Source organism: Hydractinia symbiolongicarpus, chromosome 2 (genome assembly GCF_029227915.1).
Source record: "Hydractinia symbiolongicarpus strain clone_291-10 chromosome 2, HSymV2.1, whole genome shotgun sequence".
In the NCBI taxonomy this organism is placed as follows: Eukaryota; Metazoa; Cnidaria; class Hydrozoa; order Anthoathecata; family Hydractiniidae; genus Hydractinia; species Hydractinia symbiolongicarpus.
In genome coordinates this window covers 26,358,188-26,379,216 of record NC_079876.1, presented here as the reverse complement: position 1 = coordinate 26,379,216, position 21,029 = coordinate 26,358,188, and the positions used below count along the sequence as shown (strand labels likewise).

Sequence of the window (21,029 nt, the reverse complement as noted above, 5' to 3'; positions counted from 1 at the left end):
TGTGCATATATATAAAAGTAGAAAGTATGCGTGACCAAGGTCTAGTAAGGCTGCCATTATATCATTCATACTATGACATCACATACTATAAAACACAGACATGAAACTTACAGGATAGAGCTATCTAGTCCTACTAACCTGCAAATCTGGACATTATACTATGGATCAAAACATTCGATATTAAAAATATTTTGCCATCTTGTCCCGAAGTTTATTTGGCATGGAAAGTGTTAAAAAGTGTTTGTAAGGGCTTTTATGATATTTTAATTTGTTTTTTAATTTTATAGTTGTTTTCTCATTCAAAAATTTACATAAGCCATAAAATTATGACCAGCTAACCTCACCATTTTTGCTAACGAGGCAAACAAACCATATGCGTGCGCTGATTCCACAGTAAAAACATAATTGATAATAAGAGAGTTCTGTATTATGATATAAAATGTATAAATACAGAGTCAGTTGCGTTGAAACGCAGTTTATTTATTTAGGGAATTAGTCAAAATGCCAGGCAATAAAACTAAATTGATGAAAAGGAGAAGGGTAGTGCAGGGAAAACAGTTGAATTACAGTTCTAAATAAAATTAGAATTACAGTTATGAAAATCTGCATATGTGCTAAACAAAGTTTTTCCTGCAATGCCGGTTGAAAGCTTTTTTATTTCATGTTTATTGTAATTTCTTTAATGATCTTTTCAAAACCAAGTAACCAGTCTGGATGTTCAATCCCCATCCAAGAAAAAAAACAAAAGTCAATAGGGGAGAATGTCTGGTATTTTAAATTTGATGGTTGAAAGATTAATTGTTATTGCAAATTATTTTTTTTAAAAAAGTATCTGCAATGAGAACATTCTGAGGCAACTTATTGCAATACCTTTGAAAGGTAGAAAATACTATTCGTGCACACAGGACATTAAGACACTAAAAAAAGTATATACAAAGCACCTTACCCAGTGCTTTGTACTTTTGACACTTCTTTAAACTTTAGCGTAAAACAACTTTGCAAAGATGCAGGTGAACAAGGTGACTGTTTGCGCAGTGTTGAGCGAGAAAGAAACTGTCAAAATTGTCCTTTTTCCTTGATTTGCGTTTAATTCCGTGATGTGATTTTTCCAATGTGAGATCCACTGAAATTATTTCTAAAGTCTGTTTATGATTAAAATGGTTGCATTGATTCGCGATTTGTCTTAGACAGACTTCAAAATAGTGGTCTGACATCAGACATTGTCCGACACAGATGCAAATATGTGTAATGAAAGTCAGTTCTGGCCTCTAATTTTGTCTGGTATGTTTCTGTAGCTACACCTTCCCTATAAGTTCGAAAGTTAAAAATTGAAACAAAATTAATGTGATAATTCAAATATAATCTTGTAATCAATCTTTGTTCCGCATCTCTTTCGTATTTGTCTGCCATGTGCCATCATGGAAGGTTCTTAATTATTAAGTAAGGCTGCGCATTTTAATGAGCCAATAAATCGAAAATAATACCATCGCTAAAGAAAACTTAGGGATCGTCTACAAGATCGTTTTAGTTTTGATACGAATTGGAACGATTTTTAATATTTTTTCACATCGTTTTTCACCCTAAACGAATTAAATATTTCATATTTTATTTTGAAACGATTTTGTATAAACTACATAAAAATGAAACGATTTTGAAACGATTAGAAAAAATTCTGAAATGATTTGATACGATTGTCAAAATATTATTTGTGATACGATGTAAAAGTCTTTGAAGTTATTGAAACGAATTTTGAAACGATGTTGAACTAATTAAAAACCAATTAAACTTATATATAAATGTAAAATTATTGTATCTATTTCTTTTATTCAACACAACATCGACATCATCAACAAATCTTCTATCGTAACTATTGTAAAACAGTTTTTCAAAAGTAAAAATAAACAGCTTTTCTTTAAACTAACAATTTCCTTTAAAATGGAAAATTTTTAAAAGAACGAAGAACGGCAATAGAAAAGCTTCCTTAGTTCACATTTAAAAAATTTAAGAACAAAGAACAGCGATAGAAATGCTTTTTCAGATCGCATTTTAAAAATTTAAGAAGGAAATCAGCGATAGAAAAACCTGTGTGACAGCCCGTAGGTTTTATTGAGAGACTTTTATTAATAATTTCTTTTATGTTAAAAGAATGTTAAAGAAACACCTTGAAACAATATTGAAACAATCTAAAATAAATATACTGAAACAATCATAATGGTACGATTTTGAACAATTTCAAGTAAATGTAATAAAGCAGTCGGAAACAAATATGAAACGATTATGAAACGATTTTATTTTTTAATGAAATGATTTACAAAATAGCAAAACGATTTCCATACGATCTGAAACGATTTCAAAAAATTAAACATTACTTTAAAATTGTTTCAAATTCGTATCACATGCTATGCTAATTAAAAAAGAAAAGATTTAAAGCGATTTTTTTTAAACGATCTAGGAGACAATCCCTTAAAACATAAAGTAAGTTTTTAAGTTTGTATTATTATTATTATTGTTATTGTTATTATTATTATTATTATTAGATAAAATGTCTGTTCTCAAAGCCTAAAAATGGCCATATTTTGTTCTGACTTCTTTTCAGAAAACGAGCCAACAAAGGCTTAAAAATTGTCTTATTTTGTTTTGAAATGACAAGAAAACGAGCCAACAAGGTTAAAATATCCTTTTATTTGACTCTGAAAATGACCAAAATACAACTCGACATAGCTTAAAAATTGTAGCAATTTATTCTAAAATGACCAGAAAACAACATACTTTGTTCTAGATTTATAAGAAGGTGACCCTACAAAGTTTAAAAAGCTTAAAATTGGTTGTATTTTGTTATAAAATATAGCAATCAAATTTCCTATTTTTAATTATGGTAATCGAAAGCAGTTGGTGTGAAATATAGAATGTCTGTTCATTTACAAATATATTTATGTTCGGGTTTACGGGTTTTAGTCAATAGAAAAAAAATGTGCACAAAAATTATATTTTGAAAATTCGTTTACTTATTACCCCTATTGTGTAGAGCTTGATTAGGACTAATTAGGAAATGTATAGTATTATGTACTTTTCACAAACAATTACAGAGATATTTAATGGTTTCTTTATTACACCTATCTATTCTGAAATGGATTTGTGGATCCATTTTAGTATAACACTTTGTAGCCTAAAATGTTTGTAAGGTGTTCTTTTTATTGTCTATTCCAATTTTGTCTTAACTTGAAGAAGAAAATGTGCTTGGTTGAGGAATTATGTTTCTATATGCTTTTAGATATTTACAATGAATGAGAATTCCGACCAAAAGTTGATTGAAGCTAATATAAACAACATTAAAAAAGATGAGGAACGTCTGAAACTGGCAAAACAAGCTAGTCTAAAAACTGAAGATAAATATGGTGATGAAAGCACAGATATCGATGATTTATCAAAGTATACTCACATCGCAGATGGTGTTAAAGTTTTAAACGATACATCTTCAATAAATCGCAAAGCTATATTTCATGATTTAGATCGTATCAAGCATTGGCGTGAGTCAATGGAAAAAACTTCTCCAGAGCCAACTAAAATGTCAAGTCCTGTTGATAACACAATAACAGAAGAACCCATTATGGATCAAAATGTGGATCTGATTTTAAACAGTTTACCAGCAGTTGACCAGGGAACATCACATAATGAGGAGGCTGCCGTGAAAAAATTGGATGAATTACAACGGAAATTAGAAAGAAAATATTCTTTACAGAAAGGGGAGTATAATTAGTATAAAAGGGAATAATTTTGAAAATTTTGACTTGTTTAAACAATAAACAGATACACAATGTCATGTATTTAATTTGTGTAGATAGACTATATAATATACATATTATTTTCAAAAATCATATAAGTTCTCATTTTATTAAGAACATTTGATCTTTTCATGTTTATCTGCCACCATGTTTCCTTTCCCACTTTGTAAAGTGAAATTTATCTTTTTGCAATATTTCTGTTGAAAGTTAAAAAAGTACCAAAATGACGTCCATAAAATAACACAAGTCTTCTTAAACATACACAACCACTTTAACCTGACTAATATGGAATGAAAATGTTTACCTTTCAAACCTTGCAGTTTTCCTCACCATTTTTCATTCAATTTATAAGGGACTCAAGCAAATAATATTCTTATTTGACTTTTTAGCATCTTAAAATTTCGGTTATCAGGTTTCCATTGTAACCAACTAGTTCTTTAAATACATATTGTAATTGATGAAAATTTAGAGGTGATTGACAAACAGAAATGTGTAAGCTGAACGTCAATCCACATACATTTAAATATTTTTATATCATAAAATACTAAATTTTCGGAAAATATTTTAAACTGATTTGTTGCTACACGATTTACAGGAACATGCGAGAGTGTTTTTACATGTTATATAATATCTTTTGATTTGATTTAGGGTAGAGGGTAAAATCTTAACATATAATTGACATTTAGCTTACACTTCTCATATTGTATATACATTGTGTATTGAAACTTCTTTTGTGGTAGTCTTCTGCTTGTGTAGTTTTAATTTCGTTAATAATTGTGTTTACATAAGTTTTTTGCAATTATTTTTTCGAATTTGGTCTGATTTTACAGTGTATTTCTATCAGATTTGTTAAATTATGATCTTTCTTTGATAAACTAATGTACATAGATACAATTTGATAATATTTGCTAAAAATTTATATTTGTAAATGTGTATAACACAAGTCTTAAGAGTTGATTTTGTTTTCTGTCAAAACAAAAGTTTTTGGTAAGGCTAAAGAGCTAGCTGACATCGTTATGATCGCACAATCTAGACAGTTTTATGCTTAAACGAGTGTAAGTAGGCAATTTCCCTCTCTCTGATAAAGAAGTATATAGTTTTTTTCCTTTATTGCTTTAATTTTTTTCATAATGACAATTTGCTGACATAAAATGCTGTTGACAAACAGGCTTTAATAATACTAATTTCACACTCACACAGACAATTGCTGAGTCTGAATTGAATTGAAAACACTGAAATTGCATAAAATTTGCTAGTTTAAAAACCTTACTGACTTGCCTGAAGTAAGTGATAAGTGTCCAGTTCTACTTGTTGAAGTCAAGTTGTAATTATTATATACATATATACAATTGTATGTTTAGAAAAAAATACAAGCGTATTCTAGATAAACATAATATGCACATAACACAAAAAAATGAATGAAAATGATCTGTACGATGAATCTACTTTGTTAAATCAACCATGGAACCCTGTGAGTTATTTTGAAGAGGAGAACGAAGCAACAGGTATTTCACTTTGTTACTGTTTATGCATTCCCAGTCCTTAAATGATTCAAAAAATAAAGTAAAAGGGCATACAAAAATATGCCATTGTGCCTTTTATCCATTTATATCCTGTCAAATTTTAACCTTGTGCATTATCATTATTCACCACATAAATTTTTTGTTTATTTTCAGGTGGGAATGAGCAATCTGCATACTCTCCAAACAAACTTGCCTCCTTATTTGAGACAAACATTGTTGCAATCAATGACGACTTTGAACCTCTAAAACTAAATGTACAAGAATTAGATGCTGTTGACGCTACATCAGGTGAAACTAACACTGATAATCTCAGTCAATTTACCTTAGAGACTGAAGATGGACTGCAAGTGCTGGACACACCATATGCTATCAATCAAAGAAGTATACTGGACGATTTCAACCGTTTAAGAAAATGGCAAAATTCTGTTGATAAACCTGATAAAGACGTGTTTAAAAGTGATCCAGTTTCTGAAAAAGATGTTTATATTGGAGAACCTGTGTCAAATAGCGATACTTACATAAAACAACAATCGTCCCTTGAAAAAGATAACGAGGTTGAAACAGAACTGTCTTCTGATCAAGATACAGATGTCTCTTCTGATAATAAAAATGTTTTGCCTGATGAATTCATATCAGATAATCTCAATTTAGAGCAAGAGCAGAATGAAGATAGAGACATTGATGTTGACTTATTGTTGCAGGGTCCACCTATTTCCAATGCTTTTTCTAATAAAGAACTTAAAACAGACAATAATATAAATGATAATAACCATGAATTGCCCGAAGCATGTCAATTTATTAACACTACTTCTTTGATTGATCAAGACTTAGTTATACCGGTAACTGAGAATGTAGAGACTAGTCATGATAATAATTTATTAAATGTTGAATTATCCATTCCAGAGGAACCTATAAAATTGGTTGACATAGAAGATTCTGAACTGCCTTCACATCAATTTGATGTACAGGTATTGCCAGAAAAAACAGATGTAAACGATGACAATAGAAAAAGTTTAGGTGACCTTAATGCTATTGAACAAAATATTGTGGAAGAGCCAAGTAATGAGTCTGCAACAAGCAATAAAGCCACAAAATCAGAGCCAGACTTCACCTCTTCTCCAATCATTGTTGCAGAAGGTCAGCATATCGTAAATACAACAACAGAAAATATAATCTCATCAAGTGACACCACTGATATTGATGCATTAGTTGACCTTGCTGAGAATCTTATTCTTTCGACTTCATTTCAAGATAAGAACCAAGACAAAAATTCTTCCCTTTCTCCTACTACAGAATTAACAGATACTCCAAGTTCTAACTTTTCCACTAATGTTGACAATGATACAAGTGTGAATGAAACCATTGAAACAGTTAATGTAACAAGTAGTCCGAGTACATCTGAAGCAAATAATACCACTGATATTACCACCGATATTACCACTGATAATACCACTAATATTACCACTGAAGTGGTGGATACCTCTGACAATATTGAAGATGTTAGTAGTAATAGTGAACATGTTGTTGGTTTCAAGGAAGAAACTGATTTGGTTGATATGGCTAGCTTTGAAAATGACCTTGCTGTACTTGAGAATGAATTTGCAAATGAACTTTGTGAGGCAAGTGACAGCAAGGAGCAAGCACTTACCTCTGCTAGTAATTCACTAAGCAATGATTTTAATGAATTACCAAAAAAAAAACATATAAATATTTTAAAAACTGTAGAACTAAGTAGTGAAACTGCTAGTGTTAATGAAAATTTAACTTCCAAAATTTCATCGGAAAATGTATCAGTTGGTAATGATTCAAAATGTAATGATGTTGATGTTTCCCCTGTACAGCTAAGAAATTCATTAAAATGTTTAACTCCAGATGATGAAGATGAAGAAGTTCTTACAAACACCTTGGAGGAGATCTCAAATGAGGAGACTATTAGTCATGATTTATGTTCACTTCCTGTGGAAGCTTCGTTGCAAAATAGCGGTTTAAACGATGTGCAAACTGAAATTGAATCTGAACAGGAAAATAATGAATTTACATCTGTGACTGATGTGACAGAAGAAGAAAATACTGTAATACTTATGTCCAATGATGATATAAGCACTGTCAATAATGAGCTTGAAAACACAAATAATGGTGACAATATAAACGAAACGGGACTAGAATCGGCAACAGAGAATACAACTGAAAATTTAAACACTTCACAAAATATTGCTACAAATGAACCAATAGTTGCTGAAGAGACAAATGACGAGATAGTTGAAGAATTAAACACTGATGTAACACCTGCCATTGACACCCATGAAACTAATAATACAGAAACTATTGAAACATCAGAGGCAACTGACACCATATCTGAACAACCTCGAAGGTCTACTGGTTCTGTCAGAAGAGTAAGATTTTCTCTAGATGCAGAGCAAGAAAACAGAGAGGAAGCAAGGGCTAATGAAACTTCAGCTACTAGTGGTAAACTGTTTTGTTTTTGTTAGTTTTTAAGGCTGCCCAAGAAAAGTTTAGGGGGCCACACAAGTGTTTACTGAATATGTCTACATGCAAAGTTTAAACCTAATAATCACTTGCCTTTAACATTGATGGGAAATAGTCACATAAAATATTTATAATGGTTTTGTTCGCTTTGAGTGGTTGAAAGGTTTCTTTTAAGAATTTTGTGCTCTATTATCTATATGTTAAAATAATTTTTTTTATTAGAAACATTTTTAAAGACTCAATACTCTTTAGTTCCTACTACTAAAACTTGTTCATATGTTCCGAAACAACAATTTCAGCTAAAGTAAAATTTACCAGAGAAAATGAGTGTCCCCCCCTGGATAAAATCTGAAAAAACTTTATCAATTCCAAGATATTATAAAGGTGAATTGATTGACATATAATATTCTGCCAAAATGACACTCGTTTGCTTGTCTCAGGCCTTTTAATTTTTTGCTGACGGACCATTAACTCAGGATCCGCAACTCGGCTTGACATACATTAATATAAGGCTTCACAAGCTTACCCACAAAATTTGAAAAGACTTGGTAACCAACTTTTTAAGGTCTATAATGTAAGTCCAACATCATTTTATACCTTGGCTTCCCCCTAATGTCTACAATTCATTCAGGTTCCCAAACATTCTTAAACTTGGGCGGTCTAATGTCAGTTCCTTGTAAACTGGTTCTAAGAAAAATTTTTATGGCTGATGAGAAATTTAATAAAATTCTACAAAATGCAACTCGCAGAATCAAAACTTCCTTTTTCCTAAAGAGTATCAACAGCTTCCGTACTAGTGAAAAAATAAAAAAAAATTTAGTATTGTAGGTACTGAAAAATCTTCATTTGATCAGGTCTACCTCGTCAATATGGTTGTCCTTTAAGATCTTAGTGAAAGTGAATTTTAATTTCAGAGGCAACAGCAATAACAGACGAAATGAGAAATCTGGGCTGGTATGCACCAAAATGGATCCCGGACATAGATGCTAAAAGTTGTATGAAATGTGACATGAAATTTACAGTTGTCAAAAGACGACATCATTGTCGGGCCTGTGGAAAGGTTTGTGCTACCATTTTTGTTGAATGTTATTTTTATTTTAAATACAAAACTTGAATATATGTGTCTCTTTATAAGCATCGTATGCAGGAAGATTAAATTTTTTAAGCAAACTTTAATCACGTTGTACAAAAAGCCAATTATGCTAAGAACACTACAGCATAATCATTAATAAGAAACGTATGAATAAAATGGGATTCCTGCAGCAAATAGTTAGAATCATTTTTAAAAATAAGACTAATTTACTACTACCATACCCCTTGTATTGTATTTTTGTGGAACACTCTGCAACTTTGGATTTGCTTGCTGATTTGCAGTGGAATTTTGTGAACACAATCATAAAGAATTGTTAAACAACTTTTTAAGATCTACAACAAAAGTTCAATATTATTTGTCAACTTGGATCAATTCGGATTTTAAGGCCGTATGTATTTAAAAATTGTCATTTTATTTCTTTAAACAGATATGGATACATGGCATAGTTCCAATTCAACCTGATTCTAAGTCCTGTGAAGGTTAACAAATAAATAAAATAACCTATATAACTACTTGTGACTCCTTGTCAGAACAAGCTTTGAAGTTAAAAAAAAAATCTGTCCAAGATTTTACATGTCACATAAAGTTATCATGTAATTTTGAAAATGCTCCATTTGTTTTGTAGGTGCTTTGTGGCCAATGTTGTAACATGAAGTTTCATTTACCTTACATGGACTATAAACCTGCTAGAGTTTGCCAGACATGTTGTGATGTTATGGTGGCAGGTATATTGCTAGATGTTTATTATTTTTTTGACACCCAGTATTATTTCGATTTGGGTTTTATTTGTCTGAGATAATTGATTGAGAATATGTTTACCAACTGAATAGTATTGGTAAGAAAAGCAGAGTAATTTTGTCCAGAGAACTGGGGAATTGTGCAGACTTGTTTTCATTTTATTTTTTTTGTCAGTCTTAAATATACCACGAATTGGCGATTCAGTACCTCCCACACCTTACCAAGCCAACAATTCTTCGTCGTCCCTTCCTGAAGCTCCACCACCATATTCAGAAATAAATGATGGTGGTCGTACAGAAAGATTAGGTTCGAATTCTTCAGATGCTCCTCCCTATTCAGAAGCTCCAAGCTCTAGTGGAAGGTATTCAGAACAGCCAGCGCAAGTTTTACCAGCAGCTCAAGCATTGGAGCATCTACCTACAATGAGGCCTCCAGGTTTTCCTGGTTCACCAGTAAATGGTAATAAATGTTTTACCCATATTTTGTAGTAGCCTGTTGAGCCAACCATGAAATAAATTACAGAAATCTAATAGCAAAGATAATAGTGATGTTTATTTGCAAGAACGATAAAATTAGCGATCTTATATTTTATATAGTTTTCTTATAAAGCTTTTAATCAACATATTTCAATATAGGAAGAAGAAAAACATTGTTTTACCTATGGTTCTTGCATAAAAATTGTTTTGTTTTGTTTTGTTTTGTTTTTGTGTTTAGTTAAGGGCAACCCTTTATACAAACGGTGTCAGCCATTTTGATTCACAACAATCTTTTTTGTTATTTAGATATGATGAATTTCCAATTACCAGCCTATACTCCAAGTGTACGTCAACGCCAAAGTAGAAACCGTAGTGAGTCTGAAATGAGTGCAGTAATCATGTTTAACAGTACTGTCACCAACCTCCCACCTATTTTGCGACGTAATAATGAAGGTAAGAACAGGATTTTAGCACTTATTTCAAGAACAAGTTCTGCATTAAAACAATTTTTGTGAGTCGAAAAAGGAAACTTGTTTGAGGGAAAGATTCAGTCCCTTTTTTCAGTTAAATTTTTAAATTAATCTAATAATAGATTTTAATACAAGTATATTTGTCTGGTGAAATTAATAAGGTATAAATTTAGCACACCAAAAGACAACTACAATCCCTTATCAATATATTGAGACAGAAATTTTCCACCTTGTCTCCATATATTATGTGGAAGATTGTAGATTCCATACATAAGAAATAATAATATTTCCCCCTTTACATATATGTAGAAGTTTTTAAGAAAATTATTATTGGGCAATATGATATGCAGGTCTTCCCTAATTCGGAATTTTTTGTAAGGCAAAATTAATATGAAATACTGCAAGTATAAATGCAGGGTCTTTAATCAAACTTTTCTTGCATATTTTTCGTTATATATAGCTTTAGTAAAGGAGAGTTCGCAATAAAGGTGGAAAACACTACAAAACACTTTTCTTTTTCATTTTAGAAACAAGAATTGTGAACAATCCAGACCTAACCACCTTATTTAACGAAATTAATGGTAAATATATGGCGAAATTTTCAGTACGTTGTCATTTTGTGTGACATATATTTGTTTTTTATTGATTTATTTGTTGTTGTTTCGTTAAGATGATATTGCAGAGCCTATTTCGTTCATTGTCAACAAGAATTTGGTTGTCAAAGTAAAAGTTATCAACAGTAAGTTATTTTTTGTTTCAAGTCAGTTCTTTTCTTTGCAATCAATTTGTTTGTTTACATTCAGTTCTGTTATCTTGATTGTGGAGAATGAGTCGTTCAAAAAACGCTACAGCAATTAGTCAAAATACTGCCCAGAGTGTTAGTGAGTGAGTGGCGCATGGCCTTGTGGTTATGGAGTTCGCTTCGTAATCACAAGGTCCGTGGTTCAGTCCACAGCGCGGGCATGTTTAGCAAGTGCCTCTACCACAGCTACGGGTGAACCCGTGCCATGTGACAGAAATTGGGTGGTATTCCCGGTGTATACTTAATGTATACTTTCAGAACATAGGATCCACATTAATAACAGTGTTTCAAACACTGAAGTGGCTATATCCTGTATAAATATTTGGAATAATAATAATAATAATAATCACTCTCTAACCAACAATGTCAATTCCCGATTTCCAAACATAAAAAAATCTGGTATAAATTGACAAAAAAGTCATGCACCTAGGCACAGGAGTAGCCTAATCAGACATAAAACACCGTGGGCATGTTTAGCAAGTTTCTTTACTATAGCTACGGGTCAACCCATGCAATGTGAGGGAAATTGGGTAGGTAATGCCGGTGTATACTTAATGTATACATTCCGAACAAAGGACCCACATTAATAACAGCGTTTCCAACACTGAAGTGGCTATATCCTGTATAAATATTCGGAATAATAATAATAATAATAATAATAATAATAATAATAATAATAATAATTACCTATGGAATCAGAAATCAGAAGCTACTTTTTATCCAACGCTTTTACTTGTGATCCACTAGTCTATCTTATTGCTGTTATAAAATTTCAGTGGATTGCTGTGTTGAGAAAAGATGTTGGTGTTTTGTTTCTGATGGCATGGGAGCATCAAACCAAGAGGAAGTGGTAAGCTTTATCTTTTTTGTGTGTTCTTGTGAGATTAAGCACTAAGGTAGGTTATTTTTAATTTTGCACAGAAAGTATGTGTAATAAATTGTGTTATTTTTTAGGTCATTTTAATTAAGCATGGTTCATCAAACCTGGAAGATGTTACACTTACACGTAAGGTTCTACAGCAAATGAATGCTGTATTTGAAAAAGCTAAACATGGTAAATACTCTACCACTATTGTTGTTTTTGGTGTTCCCGCTTTAGTTCTATCATTGTCATTGTTTTTTTACTATTAATGTTGTGATTGTTGTTGTTGTTGTTGTTGTTGTTGTTGTTGTTGTTGTTGTTGTTGTTGTTGTTGTTGTTGTTGTTGTTGTTGTTGTTGTTGTTGTTGTTGTTGTTGTTGTTGTTGTTGTTGTTGTTGTTGTTGTTGTTGTTGTTGTTGTTGTTGTTGTTGTTGTTGTTGTTGTTGTTGTTGTTGTTGTTGTTGTTGTTGTTGTTGTTGTTGTTGTTGTTGTTGTTGTTGTTGTTGTTGTTGTTGTTGTTGTTGTTGTTGTTGTTGTTGTTGTTGTTGTTGTTGTTGTTGTTGTTGTTGTTGTTGTTGTTGTTGTTGTTGTTGTTGTTGTTGTTGTTGTTGTTGTTGTTGTTGTTGTTGTTGTTGTTGTTGTTGTTGTTGTTGTTGTTGTTGTTGTTGTTGTTGTTGTTGTTGTTGTTGTTGTTGTTGTTGTTGTTGTTGTTGTTGTTGTTGTTGTTGTTGTTGTTGTTGTTGTTGTTGTTGTTGTTGTTGTTGTTGTTGTTGTTGTTGTTGTTGTTGTTGTTGTTGTTGTTGTTGTTGTTGTTGTTGTTGTTGTTGTTGTTGTTGTTGTTGTTGTTGTTGTTGTTGTTGTTGTTGTTGTTGTTGTTGTTGTTGTTGTTGTTGTTGTTGTTGTTGTTGTTGTTGTTGTTGTTGTTGTTGTTGTTGTTGTTGTTGTTGTTGTTGTTGTTGTTGTTACTGTCTGTTAACTTTGTCTTTTTTGTTTGTTTATTTTTGTTTCTGTTGTTAATGTTTGTTGTTCTAGTTCATGTCTTTTATTGCTCTTGCCATGATTACTCTTTTGATTGTTTTCATCACCTCTACATTTGATAGGTAATCCTGTGGCAGAACTTGAAGAAATGGAGTTTGATCCTAACATGCTGTGCTCACCAAAGCACGTTGGTGTCTTATTTTTTAAAGCTACTTTGCAGGTATGTTCAACTGAACTGGTTATTGAAAAAACTCACACATAATACCACAATAACTGATTTTAACAGTTCTTGCACGTGCGAGATACTTGCGGTCGCTGAAGAGCCTTTAAAACCACAGAAAACAAATATATTGCAATCAATCCTTTCTTGATTTGAGAAACAATCTCAGTGGCTGAAAGGCCTAAAATAAACTCTATCTAGTGTAAGCTAGGAACACTTACTTTGAGCTAGAAAATGTTTTTTTTTGACAGTTAACTTCGGGTACCAAGATCAAGTGAGTTTTCCTTCCTTTTTGGTGAACTCTGAACGAGTGTAAAATCCCTGGTAAATACTTTTTTTCTGACGTCAATTGGTTTTTGGTGTAAAAGATTTTATTTTAGGCCAAAAATGTCAAATAAAAACTTATGATTGATGTTAATTTGTTGATTTACTTGTGGCTTATACTAAAAAGTTTTGTTAGGTAATAAAAAAGTGGTATGACTGATCAAAAGCCTTTTTTCTGTAGTGTTTACAAAAGCTGATCTTGCCAACCTCACCTTATCTGTTTGGTTTGTATATTCAACCTTCAGAATTACCTTGGGCGAAAAACTTTCCACTTCGTTTGCTACTAAGAATTGGTGCTGAGTTCAAATGTAAGTATTTTTTGTTTGAAGGTCGTTTCACATTACAGCCTTATATTCTAGAATATTGCTGGATGCGAATAAAATATATTGCTAAACTTTGTGTTACTTAATTTTTTTGTTTTGATCTCGAGCAAATCAGCGAAGTTACGAAACAAAAGAAATCCCTCTGTAATATTTTTTTAATAAACGCATCTTGATCTCGAGCGAATCAGCGAAGTTACGAAACAAAAGAAATCCCTCTTTAATATTTTTTTTAATAAACGCATCTTGATCTCGAGCAAATCACCGAAGTTACGAAACAAAAGAAATCCCTCTGTAATATTTTTTTTAATAAACGCATCTTGATCTCGAGCAAATCAGCGAAGTTACGAAACAAAAGAAATCCCTCTGTAATATTTTTTTAATAAACGCATCTTGATCTCGAGCGAATCAGCGAAGTTACGAAACAAAAGAAATCCCTCTTTAATATTTTTTTTAATAAACGCATCTTGATCTCGAGCGAATCACCGAAGTTACGAAACAAAAGAAATCCCTCTTTAATATTTTTTTTAATAAACGCATCTTGATCTCGAGCGAATCAGCGAAGTTACGAAACAAAAGAAATCCCTCTTTAATATTTTTTTTTAATAAACGCATCTTGATCTCGAGCAAATCACCGAAGTTACGAAACAAAAGAAATCCCTCTTTAATATTTTTTTTAATAAACGCATCTTGATCTCGAGCGAATCAGCGAAGTTACGAAACAAAAGAAATCCCTCTTTAATATTTTTTTTAATAAACGCATCTTGATCTCGAGCGAATCAGCGAAGTTACGAAACAAAAGAAATCCCTCTTTAATATTTTTTTTTAATAAACGCATCTTGATCTCGAGCAAATCACCGAAGTTACGAAACAAAAGAAATCCCTCTGTAATATTTTTTTTAATAAACGCATCTTGATCTCGAGCAAATCAGCGAAGTTACGAAACAAAAGAAATCCCTCTGTAATATTTTTTTTAATAAACGCATCTTGATCTCGAGCGAATCAGCGAAGTTACGAAACAAAAGAAATCCCTCTTTAATATTTTTTTTAATAAACGCATCTTGATTTAAAGAATATCACAGAATATTGCAAACATTTGCGTCATATGTTTTTATTAAGATATTGAAAGTCAATATTCTGCAATATTTATCAATTATCTTCATTATATTGCAGGATATAAATTTCTATAATGTAAAACGGCCTTAAAACATAATAATATATAAAAACAAAATGAAGTCCCGTTAAAACGATTAAAATTTAATATCTGTTTCAACGCATCCTCTTTTTTATGTCTACCATCTGTTTAGATTACCCATGTCCATTGTCCAACATTTTGGATCGTCCGCCGGTTTATTCTGGTGTTGGAAGAACTATATTGGATTTGTTGGCCGTGAGTTCTTCTCTCCTTTTTATGTTGTATTTTTATGCCTATTTTCCAACTGCGAATCAAAATTATGAAGCGTTTAAAAAGGAGTTTTTTATAAACAAGAAGTTCTTGAAACTGAAATTAGAAATAAATAGGCAAGTATATTTAAAGCTTACCTCCTCCCACGTAAAAAAACAAGTTTATTTGATATGGAAGAGTTTGCAAAGTTGTCTATGAATCTTTTTATTTTTTTCAAAAACATTTATTAGTTCTCAAGATGATTTTGGACTTAAAATTTCCACTAATTATGCGATCATCTCCCTGATGATGAGAAGCAATCGCTGATTTCAATGATAATTGTAATGATTAAATATTAAAATTCATTTCAATATGCTCCAAATATCAACCTAAATGGCTGAAACAACGCATGTCATGCATGATTAGTGAAACTTTTAAGTCAAAAATAGTGAAAACCAATTTTTCAAAAAAAATAAAATAATACCTAGACAACTTTCCAAGCTCTTTCATATAAAATCAACTTGTTTTTAAGTGGAAGGTAGACTACACACAAAGAATCCAGCAGATGTAAGTTTAACAGCAGTTTTAGACAAAACATTCAATTAGACTAATTGTATTATCAAGTTTAAGGTAGATTCAACTGTGTGTTTTATTTTTTAGGATTTTCGCAATTTTCAATACACTTTACCACGGGTGGCAGGTGTGACAATAAATCTTCGTGAACGAGATACTATCATACGTTTACCGCAGCATCGATATGATGAGGTATGAAGAATTGCTAAAATGCGTTTATTGTGTGTCAGCAACTGGATGTGTTGACATTTTTGTCCGCCATTTTGAATTTTTCGAATATTCTTCTTCTCTAAACAAATCCTAATATTTTTAATCAGTTCGTGATCTTTAAAGAAAGAATGTTTAAGATCATTTTTCTGAGTGGTAATGTTTCTGGCCAATCAGATTACACCTCAATTTTTGTTCTTAACACGGATAAGTTATACGAACAGGAATACAGGAATACAGGAAACATGGAACTTAGAAAGTTCGAAATTTTGGGATTCATACAGCAAATAAGCAACCTGTTAAAACAAGGTTTTTGTACTGATTTACCTCTGTTCAGGACGAGGATTATTTAGGAAAAATAAAAAACCAAAACATGAGAATCCCAAGGTAACTCTGAAAATAGGTGTTCTTTTGTTTTGCTATTACCGAGATTATTATTTGAGCTCACTTTTGATTGATCTAAGTCATACTGATAATTACAGGGTGGTGTATGAACTGATAACTGCAGGATAGTGTGTGTTATCTAAAGTAAAAGAAACAAGACGTATGATATACGCAAACAACCTCGCGAATAAAGTTTACAAAAAGCTGTCTATCAAATTGGGATTTTTGTTACGAAGTTAGGCACGACATATTTTACTATTCAGATACGCAATAATATTTGTTACACACTTATTTTTCAAAATTGATTTGTGAGACCTTCCTGAACGGAAAATTCCTCGAACTTTTAATTTTCGATGGGTCCGTCTTGGGTGAACCGACTGACAGGAAGAAGAAAGACCACAAACCCACAAACCCCAAAATTTGCGAAATTCATTAATTCAGTTAATTCTGCCTACATTCACTTTTAAAAAGTTTGGTGGAAACACCTTTATTTACTAGTTAGTTAAACAAGTGTTTTGAACACTTGTCTTATCTTTTTAAAAAAGAAAAAAAAAGTAAAAATAGTTACCAAGATGAGATTCGAACACACGACGACTCCCGTGTCGGTGCTCAGAGAGGCAAAAATTTCCATTCTTGTAGGACACATTTGCGTTTTAATACAAGCTCACGAGCTTGTAATAAAATAGCTGAAGGGCTGTTACTATAAAAATAAATATGACATCGTATTTACCTGCAGTGAGAATGCATTCTCTCACATTAAGATTGTGTTGAATATTTTTTTCTCGTAATAGGTATTGAAAGCCGTCAACGCTTCGGAAGAGAACGTTTTATCACTTGCTGGAAATTTTTCTTCAACGTGCGATGGTCATTTGGTCTCCGTTGAGAAAGACGGGCGTTACAAAACACAGACTTTGAGCATTGTCTTAAAAGAAAAGAGAAAAGGTATGTACCTACACCCTTGTAAAAATGATTTCTTGAACCTGTGTCAATCGTTTTCATTGTAAAAGTTCATTGTAAGAAGTCCGAAAACTATCCCCACGTGCGTTTTTAGACGGTTTTTAAAGTAGAAATTTTACTTCCATTAAGATCTAAGCATCAAGGTGGTCAGGTTTTTTCGAAATTCAAGGGATTTGTTTTCAATATTCCCGTCCCAAAATTTTATCATCTATTCTTAATTTAAAATTTGGTTCCCTCTCTACTGGGGAAACGACGGTAACAAAATTAACAAAGAATGTTTCATATTTTTGGTATAACCTATATAATTTTTAGCCTGCAATGTTTTTCTCCCTGTTCGCAATTGTTGGAAAATTTTAGGGTTTCGTTTGGTCCCTTTGTTGTGTGTCAGGCTTGAATTTTTTTTTCTTTCTTATAGTGACATGTGCAAGTTTTGTTGTGATCAGCGCAGCATTGAAATCGAATCCAGAAGGGATAAAAGCAAAAGCTAGTATTGTTGAAGGTATAACTTGTCTTTATAACCATTGCAACTTATCGGTTACCCAAAATCTCTACGACAATCTTGCGTTACTACTTCTTATTCTTGTGTTGTCGCCGAGATTTGTTTTTATATTTTGGCGCATTTGGCGCCCGAACGTTTTGTGCGAAAAATTGTTTATAATGTGATTTTTCTAGACGGAGTTATGGTACAAGTGACCACGGATGTGATGAAAGAATTTAAAGCTGCCATCAAAAATATGAAGGAATATTCCGTCACTGCTGGCGCGCCATCTTCTGAAGAGTCTTCTCAAGTTGGTATAGAATGGTGCACAGCGGACGTTGTGGAAAGACCAAGGTAGTGCTTCTTTAGCTTATTATGTAACATAAAAACATGCATAATCAGGGTGGGTGGCGGACTTGAATATTTAAGTCAGTTTAGATAAATTTTAAAATATTTAAATCAGACCAGGCAACCTTGAAAACAATGAATATCCATCATTCTCTGTAGAAAAATTAAACAATGGTGAATTTTAACTATATTAACGCCCTTTATGTTTGCTAGTTTTGTCGTTGTTGTTGTTTGTTGTTAGTTGTCAGCCAGTGTTGTAGTTTTCCGTAATAATCACGCTCGAAGTGTCTTCAGCAACATACAAGACTGTCTTCGATAACATTGAAATTTCTTTACAGGTTACTCAGTCCAATTGACGCTACGTCATTCGATAATCTTACAAACATGAAAATACGACACAGTTACGACTATACATCGAACAACCTTACAGCAAAAATACACTGGGTGGAAGTGTATTTTTTACCGCAAGATAATGACACTGTCCAACGTCTTTCGGCGAGAGAGCTCGGTCAGATGACTTCGTCTATTGCTAAAGCTTGCATGAGTGCGTTGTCGCCGCATTTAATGACGTTGATCGCCTTGGAGATGACGAGAATTGGGTTAAGAGTTAATCTAGCCGCAGACTTTGTGAGTTACATTTTTCGACTTATTGTACAATTTCTTTCAAGTTGCAAGGGGGTTAGTAAAATAATCAATACTAAGCATTTAAATTTTCTATCAAGGTTTTTTGTCAAAAGAACATATTAAAATAAATACGAATGGATCGTGTAAAACAAATCACGTCCAAAACACACAAAAAAATTTTTTTTGGGTTTATCTGAACTAGCAAACAGTGTGAAATGTAAAATTTTTATGTTCTTGTGATCACGTCTCATATGACCGCAGTGTGTCACCTAGAACTTCACTTATGTTAGGGTCTATATGGAAAGTTTCTTGAAAGTCTTTAGGATGGCCAATGATGGCAAAAGGAGAAAAAAGTTCAAAATTCTATAGTCCTAGTAAATGCTCATGGCGATTCTTTTGATACTAACTCGTCGTCTTTGTATGGGGGATTTTGAGAAGCAAATACAGCTCAACTAATTCAAATTGTTCTTCTAACGGACAAAATAAAAGCTAGCTAACATCCTGGATCGGTTAAACTTCAGCACAATTTTGTCAAATACAGTGCGAATGTTTAAGATGTAGGCCCTTAATTGTATAGATCTGCTCCTTCACTGTTTTAGGTTGAATACAAAATTGGTGCCAACCTCACTACCTTGCCTCTCCAACTTTTACCCAACCTCGATGACAAGTTGGTACCTGCCATCCATGGTGTGATGTCGAATGCGCAGGAACGTGTCGCGGTCGAGCTCATCTTTCAAGTTGTAAAGATTGTGTAATGAAAGCGAGTGGGTGTCGTGAAGATAGCGACTTATAGTGTGATTCTTATTTTCCCTATTGGTGCAGCGCTAAAGTTTGTGGAAAGAGATGCTGGTTGTATACGGCTCTTGGAAAAGAATGGTAATGTAGTGGAATGCCACTTACTGTAAAGGTATCAATTAATTTTGTTCCACTCGATGGTCAGTGTAACTTTAAAATGTTTGTTAATTTTTTTTTTGGTTTATTAATATAAATTTTTTACATTGCATGCATAAAAAGCTTATTTATTTCTGTTGGTATTGAACTAGAATTTTGACGTTGAGATTTTTTTGAAACATGGAAACGAAGTTTATCTAAGCATCTGAGTTAATAAAGTACGAATGACGTTGCATAAATATTTGTTTCTCCATCGGATAGGTTTTAAAGTAGTGTGAGGATTTACATATCTTCTTCGTTGAGGTTTTAGGGCAGTGGTACAGAATTTGTCAATATTTATATATTTTTATATATTACACTTGTTATATTTGTTTTTTGTATGTTAATATGAAATTGCCGTGTTCTTCGCACGTGTTTCCGTTTTGGGAGAGGTTGTATTTTAGCATTATTACATCGACGATTTTGTGAGTATGACAGTGTTTCTAGCTTCTGTCATTGAAGGTCACATTTTATCTTCGAGAAGGACAACTTTGTGTCTACAAACACCTTTGTGACCAGCTCTTTTTTTCTCGTCAAATATAAGAAAGCGAAGAACGTATTGGTTTTGGAGTTGGGAATTTATTATTTACCGTGGGTTTACTTTTTGTTAAAAAATATCAAAATCAATTTACATGTTGTTATTATTATTGTTGAACTTTAATTTTGAGCCCGAAGTGAAAAAAGACCAGAATTCCTCTCTTTTACTAGTCTAGTGCGTAAAAAAAAATTATTTTTTCCGGATTTTAAATCAACGCATTAATACTGCAAAGTGTGACTAAAGACATAGAACAAAAATAAATTACTGCAAAAATAAGGAATTTGGATTTTCCTCCGTATATACATTTCCAGTAGATGTAAAACCACTGTAGCCCAAGGTCGGTTCTAACATAAAATGTTCTAAGTGGCGGTCACCGCGTCACGGGTTTAACGCAATCTCATCCCCAGGGTTCTTTTTCGCTTTCTGAAGTGTGGCTAGCGCACGCACACAAAAGAGAGCATACGAAGCTCTCTGGACGAGACTGGAGTTAAATGGAAACACATGTGCAACAAGGCATTTGAGGCCCTTACTA

The 21,029-nt window shown here is 32.5% G+C and overlaps 2 protein-coding genes across 2 annotated transcripts; both read left to right on the top strand.

The window, feature by feature from the left end:
- The first annotated feature begins 112 nt into the window (after positions 1-112).
- LOC130630401 (uncharacterized) lies at positions 113-4,887 on the top strand. Its single transcript, XM_057443895.1, has 2 exons — positions 113-243; positions 3,272-4,887. Exon 2 carries the CDS (start codon positions 3,281-3,283, stop codon positions 3,755-3,757), a length of 477 nt encoding a protein of 158 aa, XP_057299878.1. The 5' UTR covers positions 113-243; positions 3,272-3,280; the 3' UTR covers positions 3,758-4,887.
- A 232-nt stretch (positions 4,888-5,119) lies between these two features.
- Positions 5,120-20,590, top strand: LOC130630399 (uncharacterized). Its single transcript, XM_057443891.1, has 19 exons — positions 5,120-5,287; positions 5,459-7,771; positions 8,707-8,852; positions 9,511-9,610; positions 9,798-10,082; positions 10,406-10,552; positions 11,097-11,150; positions 11,240-11,308; positions 12,148-12,221; positions 12,326-12,425; positions 13,333-13,430; positions 13,936-14,062; positions 15,382-15,464; positions 16,119-16,223; positions 17,414-17,564; positions 17,995-18,078; positions 18,252-18,411; positions 18,744-19,032; positions 19,629-20,590. The coding sequence occupies exons 1-19, from the start codon at positions 5,197-5,199 to the stop codon at positions 19,782-19,784; spliced, it is 4,632 nt and encodes a 1,543-aa protein (XP_057299874.1). The 5' UTR covers positions 5,120-5,196; the 3' UTR covers positions 19,785-20,590.
- Positions 20,591-21,029: the final 439 nt, after the last annotated feature.

What these genes read in the sequence shown, in the direction of transcription:
- LOC130630401 (XM_057443895.1), top strand. Translation starts at nt 3,281, where the DNA reads ATGAATGAGAATTCCGACCAAAAGTTGATTGAAGCTAATATAAACAAC.
- LOC130630399 (XM_057443891.1), top strand. Translation starts at nt 5,197, where the DNA reads ATGAATGAAAATGATCTGTACGATGAATCTACTTTGTTAAATCAACCA. An exon ending in TTGTGATGTTATGGTGGCAG is followed by an intron (nt 9,611 to 9,797) that starts GTATATTGCTAG and finishes TTTTTTTGTCAG; the next exon opens with TCTTAAATATACCACGAATT. An exon ending in ATTTGAAAAAGCTAAACATG is followed by an intron (nt 12,426 to 13,332) that starts GTAAATACTCTA and finishes TACATTTGATAG; the next exon opens with GTAATCCTGTGGCAGAACTT.